At 40.8% G+C, this 14,038-nt stretch overlaps 1 protein-coding gene across 18 annotated transcripts in view; it reads left to right on the top strand.

The window, feature by feature from the left end:
• The window catches only part of TNS3 (tensin 3), a 224,864-nt gene that overhangs the window by 164,523 nt on the left and 46,303 nt on the right, over positions 1-14,038 (top strand). For all 18 annotated transcript variants that reach the window (XM_040683154.2, XM_015275852.4, XM_015275851.4 and 15 more), the window contains 3 exons: positions 4,042-4,214; positions 4,555-4,672; positions 4,772-4,855. In XM_040683154.2, coding sequence (XP_040539088.1) covers positions 4,042-4,214; positions 4,555-4,672; positions 4,772-4,855 — 375 coding nt within the window. The remainder of the gene's footprint in view (positions 1-4,041; positions 4,215-4,554; positions 4,673-4,771; positions 4,856-14,038) is intronic.

Below are 14,038 nucleotides of genomic sequence, written 5' to 3'. Positions count from 1 at the left end.
ACTATGGTATTATTGCTGTCATGGAAACATGGTGGGATGATTCACATAACTGGAATACCACCATTGTGGGCTATAAGCTTTTTAGAAGGGATGGGTGAGGTAGGAGAGATGGAGGAGTTGCCCTCTGTGTTAAAGAAGTGGATAGACTATGAGGAGCTGCCTCTAAGAAATAGTCAGGAACAGGTTGAGAGCCCATAGGTTAGGGATGAGACCAACAAAAGACAACTGGTGGTCAGGGTTTACTACAAGTTTCCTGATCAAGGGGAACCTGTTTATGAGGCCTTCTTTCTTCAGCTGAAACAGGCATTGTACCTGCAGGCACTCATCCTAATGGAGGATTTCAGCCACCCGGCTGTCTGCTGGGAAAAGGTCATGGTGAGCACAAGCGATCCAGGATACTACTGGAGTCAATTGATGGTAACTTTCTGGTTCAGGTATTGAACGTATCGACCAGAAGTGAAGTATTTCTGGACCTTGTGCTCACTGTTGTGGAGGAAATGGTTAAAGAGGTTAAGTCTGGGGAAGCCTGGGCTGCAGTGACAGTGTCCTGGTCGAGTTCATGATCTCAAGGATTGTGAGCCTGGCAAAGAGTGGAGTCAGAACATTGAACTTCAAGAGAATGAACTTCAGGCTGTTTAAGGAATTGTTGGAAGAGGTCTCCTGGGAAACTGTCCTTAGGGACAAAGGAACAGAACAGAGATGGCAGCACTTTAAGAATGTGTTTCTTAGAGCGCAAGAGCTTTTTATTCCCCAGAATAAGAAACTGGGCAGAGGAGGCAGAAAACCAGGACCTGCTGGTAAAGCTGAAGAAGAAGGAAAAGCGTAAGCAGTGGAAGTGGAGATGGGTGGCCTGGGGGGAATACAGAACAGGCAGGGATGGAACAAGGAAAGCCAAGGCCTGGATGGAATTAAGCTTGACAAAGGATGTAAAAAAAGAAGAAAGGTTTCTTTAGTTACATTGGTCACAAGAGACCAGCTAAGGAGAGTGTATTCCCTCTGATAAATTATAAGGGAAACCTGACCTCCTCAGATATGGAGAATGCTGGTACTTAATGCATTCTTTGCCTCAGTCTTCCCTGCCTGTCAGGCTTCCCAAGTGTCTTGTATCCCTGAACTTCCACGTGGAGGTTGAGGGTCCAGTGTAAGAGCAGAACAAGTCCAAGATCACTTCATGAGGCTGAATGTATGCAAGTCTATGGGGCTGGTCAATATGCATCTCAGGTTCCCGAAGGAGCTGGCTCATGTGCTTGCCACGCTGCTCTCCATCGTATTTGAAAAGTTGTGGCTGTCAGGTGAAGTCCCCAGGAACTGGAAAAAGGAAAACATCACTCCCATTTTTAAGAAAGAGAGGAAAGAAGACCTGGGAAACTACAGGCTGGTGAGCCTCACATCTGTGTCTGGAAAGATCATGGAACAGATCCTCCTGGAAGAGATGCTTAGGCTCATGCAAGATGAAGAGATGATCTAAGCCAACACGGCAGATCATGCCTCACCAGTGATGGCCTTCTATGATGGAGTGGTGGCATCGGTGGAATCAGTTGATTTGAAGGGTGGACTATTCAGTGAATAAAGATTTAGCTGGATGATCATAGCCAGGGGATTTATGTCAGTGGTTCTACTACATCCAGGTGGAGGCCAATCACAAGCATCCGCCAGGGGTCCATCTTGGGACTCTTCAACATCTTTATCAATGACTTAGACTGTGTGATTGAGTATACCCTCAGCAAGTTTGCTGATGACACTAAGCTGAGTGGTGCAGTCAATACAATAGAAGGAAGGGATGCCATCCAAGGGTACCTGGACCTGCTTGAAAAGTGGGCCTACGAGAACCTAGTGATGTTCAGTAAGGCCAAGTGCAAAGTGTTGCACTTGGGTCGGGGCAATCCTAGGTGTGAGTACAGACTGGAAAATGAACTTCTTGAGTACAGCTCTGTGGAGAAGGACTTGGGGGTCCTGATGGATGAAATGCTGGACATGAACTAGCAGTGTGCTCTTGCAGACCAGAAGGCCATTGGTATTCTGGTCTTCATTAAAAGAGGGGTGGCAGCAGGGAGAAGGAGGTTATTGTACCCCTCTACTCTGTGCCTGTGAAGCCCCATCTGGAGTACTGTGTCCAGACCTGGGGCCCATAGTACAGGAACAATGCAGAGCTGTTGGAGCAGGTCCAGAGGAGGGCCACAAAGATTGTGAGAGGGGTAGACCACTTCTCCTATGATGAAAGGCTGAGGGAGTTGGGATTGTTTAGCTTGGAGAAGGAAGGCTCCAGGGAGACCTCGTTGCAACCTTCCAGTATTTGAAAGTTTACAAGCAGGAGGGCGACCAACTTTTTTACACAGATAGATAGTGACAGGACAAGGGGGAATGGATTTAAACTGAAAGAGGTGGGGTTTAGGTTAGATGTTAGGAAGAAATTCTTTAGTCAGAGAGCAGTAAGGCACTGAAACAGGCTGGCTAGAGAAGTTGCAGATGCCCCATCCCTGGAGGCATTCATTGCCAGGCTTGATGGGTTCCTGGGCAGTCTCATCTAGTGATTGGCAACCCTACCCACAGCAGAGGGGTTGGAGCTACATGATCTTTGAGGTCCCTTCCAACCCAAGCCATTCTATGGTATGATTCTGTGCTTCCTATCTGGAAGCATTTGTCAGTACCCAGGAGAGTCTGTATTGGGACTCCTGAAAGGTGGAGTATATGTTCTATCCATACAGTAGTCTTGACTGCTAGATAAGTTCTGGATTTTTTTCTTCATTATAGGTAAGAATTTCTTCCATCTGTGTGGTAAGATCAGTTAAGGTAGTTTGATACATTCTGGGAGGTGTTACAACTTACCTGACCGTACAAGGTTATGTTCAGTCATTTGTAAGCAATATAGAATATGGAACTCTTTTAAACCTGTGCCAGCAATTCTAAAATGTGGGGTCATTCTAGCTATGTATCTACAGCTGATGTTTTTTGGCCAACATCTACAAATTAGTCTTTCATGTTTTGGTTTTACAGCTCAAATCTGTAACTACTTTGTGTATGCTGTGCTAATGCATGTAGCCACAGCAGAATGTTATTTGATAACCAAGTGAATGGATTTTTTACAGAGACATGTTATGATTGAATAAATTAGAATATGGAACAGAATGTCTAAAAACTACATTTTTGTGGGATTTTCAGATAGATTTTTTTTAAGCATAGAATTCTCAGCCTAGTATAACTAAAACAGGTGGAATTTATCTTGCTACAGCTTGATAAGGACTAGAAATGAAGGGAACATTTACTGTTGATTTGTTCTTAAAAAACAAAGTGTGGCATTGCTGTAGAAATTTTCTCAAAGTGCCTGTTTGTAGGTGTGGATGACTAAAAAATGTTGCTAATGATAAAGCTGTAGCTGATGACATTTCTTAATTCTGAGTTGACTTTTCAACGTGAATACTGCTTTATGCCCCCTGAATAACTTGGATTGTTCTGCTGGCTCAGCTTACTCTTTTGTACTCTGTTCCTCAGCCTCAGACTCCAAAAGGCTACAGCTCCTGTGTATGCCTAATATCTATTTTCCATAATTGTGATTATTTTCTATATCACAAAAAGTGTATAATGAGTTGGGCTTACAAGGGCCAGGGTTTGTGTTAGCTAAAAAGCTGGTCATTTGGGGAAGATAAAGTCCAGGAAAACAATATTTTTACTGCTGAAACCTACTGTGTGTTAGGGGTTGGAAATAAAGGTTTCCTATTTGACTGCCCAGAGCAGCCTCCACTGACGGGCTCTGCCACTGTCATTAGGAGTAACTTTCAAAAATGAGCATCAGCAAAACATGCAGCTCCACTCTGCTGGAACTAAATGTATTGCAGATACATTCCAACTTCTGGGAGCAAAGCTAAATGTCAATGGCTTTTTGTTTTATTTTTCACACCTATGTGGCTTTCTAAAGCAGTTATGAAATCAGTTATTTCGCAAGTGTTCTTGAACAGAAGAAGGCATAATAAGAAGCATTTATATTAACAATTACAACTGAAAAAACATTATTGATTGGCTTACATATTTGTTTTTCAACAACAGGTTCAAAAGATAATGATGCAGTGGTGGGAAGGAACAGAAAGTTAAGTGTTGGACAGTATGACAATGATTTCCCTGGGCAGTCATTGTATAGCGGGTGTGGATGGATGAAGTCTGTTGTTGCTGACCAGGCTGTAAATCCAGGATCACTAATCCCTGTGGGAGAGACCAAAGAGGTAAACAGTGAAGAATTTTGCAAGAAATGTTTATTGAAATGAATGGCCAACAGGGAGTCCTATGTTCGTGTTCAGTGTCTAAAATGAGTGTGAAGCAATTTGCCAGTTGCACTGTGGCAATAAGAAGAGTTATCATAGAAGTGCAGTTCAGTGTTTAAGTTGACCATCTCTTGTCTTCTGTTGTTCGTTTGCGTGGTTTTAACATTTCAAGAGTTCTTTGCTGAAACAGTGGATGAGATTATATGAAACCTTCTGTAATCTGATGAAAAATGTCCCATTATGTTGTATGACTAAGTTAAAATTTTAACACTGTTTTTTGCATTTTTTCTGCCCTTTATAGATGTCTGTGGCGTGTTATCAAGATGAAATATATGGAGGAATCTTCTCCCTACCCAGAAACGGAAATGAAGATGTTCCATCCACGCCAGCTTTTTCACTGCCACCAGAAACACCATATGGTAAAGAAATGCTTTCTTCTATTTCTTTCTTTATTTTAATAGTACAATTAATGTTTTACCTATTACTGAAGAGAAATTGTATTTTTCTATCTGTCTTAGTGAAAACACCTCCACTGTACCATCAGCGGATTTCCTCCAGCCAGAAGGTCAGCAGCCCATCTGGGCTGTACAAAACCAGTCCTGGTAAGAGTCTCATACTATGTAATAGTTTGAAACAGAACTGTGTATGAAGGCAACTAACGTGATAGTGATTATTCCTGTACATTAGGAAAATTTCTGCTCCAGTAGGCTTGCTCAATCATTTTTATCCCAAAAAGAGACAGAGTCTTCAGCTTTCATTATTCAGATAAAGGGAGAGTCTTCTGGAGCATACCCCTGTGGGGTCTCTCAAGGTACTGGGGGACACAGCCCCTCTTTTATCCCTGTACCCTGATACTAGTGAGCCCTTCTCCCTTTCCACGTTTGCAAAGGTAATCAGGGTTCACATTCTTCTTGATTTGCCTATTAGCTCATCCCCTCTTCATTTCACCGGTTTATACTTTGTAATCTGGATTCAGAGTTTGATATTTTGCACGACTAGAACTATGTTTGTATCCTGTAAAGCCTATCACTCTTTCTTTGGCCCAGAAAACAAGATTTACATGCAGGTGCTAAGCTAGCATCTCCGGCCATATGCCTTCAGTATAAGTTTATTTAACCAGATCCTTGTGACTGAAACTCTTCTCAGCTTTTTCTTTATCTTGCTTTGCAGGGACCTCCTATCCATCATTTGTTCTTCCTGAACTTTATTTTGCAAGGACACCTTCTCCTTGTTTTTCCTTCAGTTCCCACTTTTTCCTTTTTTGTAATTTACTTGTTCTTGCAAACCTGTAGCTATAGTATAATTTCTTAATAATCATAATTCAGAGGAATGAACCTAAGTGTCTATTATCTGCATTAGGGAAGTTTTTACACACCTGATAGTCATAATTGCAACTATTACCATAATCAGGAAAACAATTACACTTGGCAAGACTTGCAAGCCATCCTGTCAGGGACCAACCTCCAAGGTTTTGTAAAATTTTATTTATCTATGAGTTCTCAACAGTTTCCGTCAGTTCCCTTATTCCTCCTGCTATCTTAGTGATCAAGTCCGCTTGTTCATTGAGTTTCTCTGTTACACTGGGAATATGCACACAGCAATGTTCTTTATCTAATTTAAGATAACCACATAATCATTTTTCTTTAACCATCAAGAGATGCAAGGCTAATCTAGCTTGCAAAAGCCTTTCACTATTATCCTGGACCTGTTTGTTAATTGTCAGAAGACCTTGCCTAGTGGCATTTGCAAGGCTTTCGATTTGCCGAGTGAGATTGGATACTAGTACTCTATTCTCAGAAGCCTTAATTCCTGGTGCAGAGAAAGCTTGAAATCCCCATCCTACCCTTACTTTAGTGGATGGTCCTTGCCATTTTTTTGAATCCTCTGATTGTTTCATTTTCCACCAGAATGTCATGGACAGAGGGCTTTTCTTCCAAAGTGGGCAAAGAGTTAAGGCTCCAATATTAAACTGGTGGTTTGGTGGATTTATATACCATATATCCAGGTGATGGGAGAGTGAAGGATTTACAGTGGATTGACCCTTCAAGATTTCCTCCCATATATTCAAGCTTTCTACAGCTGCAACCGCAGCCATTGACTGCCATATACCAGTCAGGTTTCTCACCCATTCCTGTCCAAAACTGGTACAATTATATTTTACCTTACAATTCCATTTGTCAGCTGCTGTCCCTTTCTTTATATAAGTTTCAGTTTAATAAGGATCAATAGTATCCAAGTCTTGAGGTTCTCCTTTCCATTCAAAACACCATGGAACTTCCTTGTATTATCCCATTTATCTCTTAATGATCCAGTCCATGATGTGTAGGATGGATTTTGTCCAGCCTCTATGCTAATGTCTATTAATACACTAAAGCTTTTTGGAGTTAAAATTCCCCATTGGATGGTATCTTTACTTGACTTTGGTATCGGTAGTAATCCTAGTGAGATTTAGTAATTTCCCAAATCCTCGCATTAATTTTAGGACCAAATTATTTTCTATCTCCACAACTCCTGAAATGGAAAGTAATACTATTAGAATTTTGGCCCTCATATTACTATCACAAAACAAAAACAAACAAACAAACAAATGGCAAAATTGTACTTAGCATACAAACTAGTAGGTCCTTGTGGAAACAAATTCTTGTCAAATGAGTGCTATATTCCCCAAACAGCAGAGGGGAAAGATGAACTCCCACCACCTTCAAAATTTCTTCTGCATCATGCTGTAGAGTATGGAACACCATATTGGCCATTTTAAGTCAGCTGTCCTAATTCTGCTCCTTGCCAGCTCCTTGGGCTATTTGCTGCGAATGGCCTTGGCTTAGCAGGCAACTATAGACATTGGTGTGTTATCAACATTGATTTTCTCCTAGGACCAGCACGTAGCATCATACTAGATACTCTGAAGAAAACAATTCAATCCCAACTAAAAGCAAGACAGGCTCTTAAATCAGAACTGAATACAGAAATTTTATGATCAAACATATGGCTGGATAAGCTCATAAACCTGCTCCTTTAGGAACAAGTTTTGATTTAACTGTAACAAAACAGACCAGGACCATTTTCCCGCAATTCACAGGAAACAACACTCAAGCACCTTGTTCTTCTTTCTCTAAACTTAATTATATGTGACCCAAATACAAAAAGCACCAAATAAAATGAGTTTATTATCTGGAGGATCTGTGCCACCAAGCACTCTGTCTGCTTCATCCTGTCTATCCCCATCCTTCAGTTATGTTGCAACCATGGGCTCAGTTGGGAATGACACCCCCACATCCTCACTGCTGTCCAAGGGGCATGTCACTTGCTATAACCAGAGCCACAACCTTAGCCTGTGGGCATTACGTTTGTTAAAGCCCAAACTCTTTACAACTGGCAAAATGATCTAACAAACACAGTCTTTCAGTGGGAGCATACTTTACCTCTTCTGACCATTACATTGTCCCTTTCTCCATTGTTTCAATATAGATCCTAAAGGAGATTTCTGCAGAAATTCCCATCTTCCAACAAAGATGTATTGCCCATCATAGAACAGCATAACAGTGGCACATAACACAAAAAACAACATCCTGTTTCCCATTTTCATACTTAATCATTTGAAAGAAAAGTTCATCCTTTTGTTTTCCTGCGTCACCAACTGCTTACAGAAAATTTGTTCACAGGTCCATTCAACTGTTTAACATGCAGTGCAACTTTCCTCACATCTGACAGGCAGGCAACAAAATACAGGGTGAAATTTAACTGCTCTGGTGGTCTCTTATCCCATTACCAGGATCCTTAGCCCTACCCTGTGCAACCTTTGTCATGCTTGACAGGCAAAACATAAGAGGACTCTAACCTCCTGGCGTCATCTGAAATTGGAAATAAAACTCTAACTGCAGCGTGGTGTTAGAAAGTGGCATTCCTTTATTCCTCATGATACGTACCAGGTGACTTGACAAGCAAGTGCATCCTCTCAGAGTTCAGGTTCTACATTTGAACATTTAAGACATACATATGCAGTACATTGGTTTACATATCCATTCTTTTTCAAGGACTCGTAGATATGTGCTAATGTCCCTTTGGGCAGGCTCAGTGATATCTAGGGTAGTTGAGTGCCCACCTACTTCTTCCCCTTTTTTCACCATCAGCTTCATCACTGAAGCCTTTGACCCACTTCCATCCACTTCTTCCCAGTTTGGAAGATTTCAATCACTTATTAGGCAATAGAGAGCCACTTTTTAAAAACAATGTATGTGGAGCCCGAGGAAAATGTCCTTGCATGTTTTGAGACAAAAGATTTCTTCTGTGACTCCAGTACTTCTCATGAGGCAAAATCATTGAGGCAGAAGATAAAAGTATTATATTATGTCCCCCATGCAAAATTATTGAGGAAGAAGACTGTTCACCCACTAAAGCTGAAATGGAAAGATTTATAACTATCACGTATGGATTCCTTTTGCTGAACTATTATATTGGTTCTTAAACTAATGAACTAATACCTATTGCTAAGCAAAGCAACCTATATCAATATGATTGAAAAGAATAATACATGTATTTATATACTGTATTCAGGAACTTGAATATTCAAATACTACAGGCTTGGAGAGGAGTGGCTGGAAAGCTGCTTGATGGAAAAGGACCTTGGTGTACTGATGGACAGTCGGCTGAATATGAGCCAGCAGTGTGCCCAAGTGGCCAAGAAGGCCAATGGCATCCTGGCTTGTATCAGGAGTGGTGTGGAAGTAATCCTGCCCCTGTACTCAGCACTGGTGAGGCCTCACCTCGAGTACTGTGTTCAGTTTTGGGTTCCTCAGTACAGAAAGGACATGGAGGTGCTGGAGCAGGTCCACAGAAGGGCAAGAAGGCTTGTGAAGGGCTTGGAGAATATGCCCTGTGAGGAGCAACTGAAGGAACTGGGGCTGTTTAGTCTGGGGAAAGAGGAGGCTGAGAGGAGACCTTATTGCTCGCATCCAATATCTGAAAGGTGCTTACAGGGAGAGCGGGGTTGGTCTCTTCTCACTGGTGACAGGTGACAGGACGAAGGGAAATGGCCTCAAGTTGCACCAGGGTAAGTTCAGGTTGGATATTAGGAAATACTTCTTTACTTAACACTCTTTGTTAAGCACTGGAATAGTCTCCGCAGGGAGGTGTCTGAATCACCATCCCTGGATGTGTTTAAAAACCGTCTGGATGTGGTGCTCAGGGACATGATTTAGTAGAGGGTTGTTAGACTTAGGGTAGTATGGTTAGGTTGTGGTTGGACTTGATGACCTTTAAGGTCTTTTCCAACCTGAGTGATTCTATGATTCTATGATTCTATGAATGACATCCAGTCCTTATGCATATCAAACAGCATAATTATCTGGTCTTTTGTAAGTTATTTTTGCTGTAAACTGTGTACCGTATATCTTGAATGCATCTAATTCTTAATGTATTGAACTCTGAAGGTTGCTGTCTTCATTGAAGCCTGTCAGAACACTGTATAAAATAGTACTCTGTTAGCCCTAGGATTTTCTTTCCTGGTGAAAGCAGTGTGTTAGGAAGAGTCAGTTCAGTGCTGTTAAGTATCTCTCTCCCTGTCACCTATGTCCTAGTGGTTTTTTCTCCCCATTAATTTCTTTAAGACATCCTGCCTGCATCAGCTAGAGGTAACAGAATTCCTTTTCAGGGCTGTGTTCTCTTTCAGAAATGAGCGAGTTTAGTCTGTATTCAGGAATGCAGTTCTTTCTTGTAAGTGCTGCTGTTACAGTGGGTTGCTTGCTGTAGTTGTTCAGTTGTCTGTTTCCTTTCTTTACATAGCTTGCAAGTAATACAGCACTTTGGTTTATTCTGAAATATCTTCTGAAAGATACTTTGTTTCTTGAGACAAACTTCAACAGTCTACGAATTGGCTTGCTTTATAATGCCCAGATACAGCTCTTAGGGTAACACAACAGCCGTTGTATATCTCATGGAAGAATCCTACACATCAGTGAAGGAACAAAAGCACAATTTAAAGCTCATAAAGGCTCTCTTGTCTGAGGCAGGATACAGCTAATTGGAGTTCCTTTGTATGTAGAAGCAACAAACAAAACCATAGCAAGCTGCTTGACAGAGTACTGAACTCTGGCTAACCATCTCTTACATTTTCAGAGTCTTTCTGCTTTTCATCCCTCAGACTGAATATGAGAAGCTGCCTCTTTCTTAGCCTTGGCCAAAGCTTAAACAGAGCTTTGCAGAAAACATGCGTTCACAGGAGGCAACACCTTACAGCAGAAGTCATAAATCTGTAGAACAAAGGAAGATTATCTATAATTCTTTACCCATATACTCACAAAGAGCAGATATGACATAATGTTTTTCCATATTATCTGAACAGCCTAAATATATTTGCATTGTTGAAGCATGTATGGTGGAATGATAGCACTGCTGCTCGTATGAGAAATCTCAAAGCCTTCATGTTTGTGTAAGGCTCTGCCTTTTCATACCTGTCATGGAGCTTAGCCCAGATACCATACTTAAAGCTGGTACTACACATGTGAACTGCATCTTTTCTAAAATTTGTCAGAAGGTCTTATTTTCTCCTCATTCTGTCACAAAGCTTTTTAAGACCAGGCACTGATGTATATCCATTGTTTTTCTAAAACAGGTAACATTTTTGTCTATCAGACACACTGACATTCTAAATTCCACCCTGTTGACTAACATAGGTTTATTCTATTACACCACCCAGTAGAGTGATGGTTACTCATGAACCTTTTGAAAGGTAAAACAGCAACCTAATAGCTATCCTTATTATTGTAGAAGTCTTAGGTTGATTGTAATTTTATACTGTTATTCTATGACTGTCATTCCTTCCAGGCAGTGAGTTGCAAGGAAAATGAAACATGCTGTTTAATTATTTGATCAAAAAGTTAAGAGTTATGAATTGAAAACTTTTGCTGAGTGTTACCAGGGTTAACGGCATAAGAAGGAATAAGATTGATACTAATATATGAGAGGGAAAAATCACAGTTCCTGATGTGCAAAAACATTCTCCACAATATAAAAAGTTTTAATGTAATATTTATTCAGTCTATCTTCCTTTCCTCTGTTCCACTGCATAGATAAGGTATACTGTAAAAACAATATGAAGTCCACACTGAGATAGGCACAGAACATTTTCATACATGTGTTTCTTTGGTTGGAACATCAGTGCATTTGCTTCAGTGGATGCCTTGGTGCAACATCTGTCCTCTTGCACACAGAGGTGCATTTTAGTTTTCGTTTCTGTTTCTTTTATTCCTTTTCCTTTATTTTTTTCCTATTTATTGATTTAATATTGATGTTATTTACAAACGATAAAAATAAAAGTACAGACAAGAAACTAATGATGCATACTACAAGGTAGAAAGACAAGCTCTGCAGTATTTTTCATTGTCCTGCAAATTACCTTTACGTGTTTGCCTCATATAATGAAATGGCCAGTGTTTCTTAGATACTGTAGAATCTTATAATTTACTAATGCATTTACTAGTCCTTTACTAGCTTAAAAGGTCCAAATAGGATGGGACTCAATTATCCTGCTTGTATGCCATCAACATGAATTCAGTCAGATCTTTCAGAAAGACCACAAGGAATGCTATAATGCAGGCATGTCCAGCTGGCGTGTGGTCTGGAACTGCTCGTCATGTGGCCTTACTCCCTGCTGCAATGTCATCATGGCAGCAGCTCTTCCTTGCCAAGCAGCCTAGCCTGGCCCCAGGCACACACCCATCACTCAACAACAACCAAACCATTGATGTGCAATTGACACTGTCTCAGATGAAACCAGGACAAGGGGAGGGCACTGTACATTGCTAACTCCAGCTCTCGCACCTGTCTCACACGTTCAGTTGCAATGAAACCTGTGTGTATTACATTATATGTGCTTGTGCCACTTGATGAGTAAAACTCAATGATTACCAATATTTCTTGTGTGAGAGTGGTCAGGCACTGGAATGACTTGCCCAGGGAGGTGGTGGAGTCACCGTCCCTGGCAGTGCTCAAGAGGCATCTGGATGAGGTGCTATCAGATATTTAGTAGCATAGTGGGTAGTAACAGTGATAGGAGGGCGGTTGGAGTAGATGATCTTGTAGGTCCTTTCCAACCTTGTGATTCTAATTTGCCATTTCTGTTAGAGGTACTGATAACAAATGTAACATCAGTGAAGAAACAGTTTCTTTGGTAGGATAAAAAAGCACAACTAAATCCTTTGATTTGCATGAAGCAGTAAAAATTGCATCAAAGCAGTTCTCTTTGTCAGCATACCTACACAGCTACTGACGGTGCCCTGGCAAGGGTCGGTAAAAAAACTGGTACTCAGACATTTAATAGAAGATGATGCAATTGCTGGTGGCAACTCACATTTGATATAATATCACTGCATTACTCTTAAATTATGGCAATCTCTAGTTACGGCAAATTATTTTATGCACATTAGTACATTGCTTAAACACAGTCCTCTGCAGTGAAAAATATTCAGTTCTGCTTTCTATCTTGTTTCAGGAATTTGAGGATTTGTTTAGCAATTGCCAAAAACATCATCTTTTTTGTTTGTTTGTTTGTTTGTTTGCAATTCTATTTTTAGTTGGCATAATTAAATTACCTGTAAATTTTCAAATGGAACGTATTGAGTTGCAATTGGATATTCAATGCAAAGAAAAGTTTGATCATGTCTCTTTACTAGACTTCTTTTCCACTACTAGAAAAAATATCCCTTACTTCACAATTATGCCTTATACATGTCATTGCTTTTTGTCAGTACATACAGATAATATACACAAATTATATATGTATGTTGGAGGAGAAACAGCTTGTGGGAGTGTGAGAAGGAGTAAAGTCGGGTAGCTGATGCTGAGGAATATGGTGAAGGTTCCAGGAACCTGTCTGTGCAGAGTGCAGTGAATAGTAGTAGCTCTAGTTTCCTAAGATGGGATGCCTAAGGTGATGGATTTATTCTACACTTGGTTACAACAAAAGATTATCCAAAAGTGACAAAAATATTTTTCGTTCTGCAAAATGCTGGAGGTGTTTTAAAGATAGTTTGAGATTATACATCAGTTGTGGCTTTTTTTTTTTTTTTTCACCAGTGTTGTTATTTTGCTACTTTCAAAATCTGCTCAAAAGTGTGTAGAATTAATACCTTTCATTCTATGTTTTTGAAGGGTGCCTTCTAGTTAGATGCTTCTGTAAACTGATTTTACCCCCAAATGGGAGATGATTCACTCACAGAGTTAATAAAACCACCTACCATTAGGGTATGCATAAACTGTGCTTTTTAATGAAACTTGTGATCTGCATAACTAAAAGGGACCTTATCCCACACTCACTTCCCTTGAACTGATAACAAGTTTGAGTTCAAAATACTCTATGAAACTGCAAAGTATAACTGCAATGAATAGTTCCTGCTGTATTATTTGTTAGTTCCTGACTTATTTGTTTTCCTTACTATTTGTTTTTGGGCCCCTCACTGCAAGAAGGACATCAAGGCCCTGGAGCGTGTTCAGAGAAGGGCAACAAAGCTGGTGAGGTCTGGAGCACAGGCCTTATGAGGAGCAGCTGAAGGAGCTGGGATTGTTCAGTCTGGAGAAGAGGAGGCTCAGGGGAGCCTCTCCATGACTACCGGAAGGGAGGTTGTAGTGAGCTGGAGGTCAGCCTCATCTCTCGTGTAACCACTGATAGGACTAAAGGGAATGGCTTCAAGCTGTGCCAGGAAAGGTTCAGACTGGACGTTAGGAAATACTACTTCTCTGAAAGGGTGGTCAGGCACTGGAATGGGCTGCCCAGAGAGGTGGTGGAGTCA

Source organism: Gallus gallus, chromosome 2, assembly GCF_016699485.2.
Source record: "Gallus gallus isolate bGalGal1 chromosome 2, bGalGal1.mat.broiler.GRCg7b, whole genome shotgun sequence".
Classification (NCBI taxonomy): domain Eukaryota; kingdom Metazoa; phylum Chordata; class Aves; order Galliformes; family Phasianidae; genus Gallus; species Gallus gallus.
Note: the sequence above shows the minus strand (reverse complement) of the source record. Positions and strands in the feature narration are given on the sequence as shown.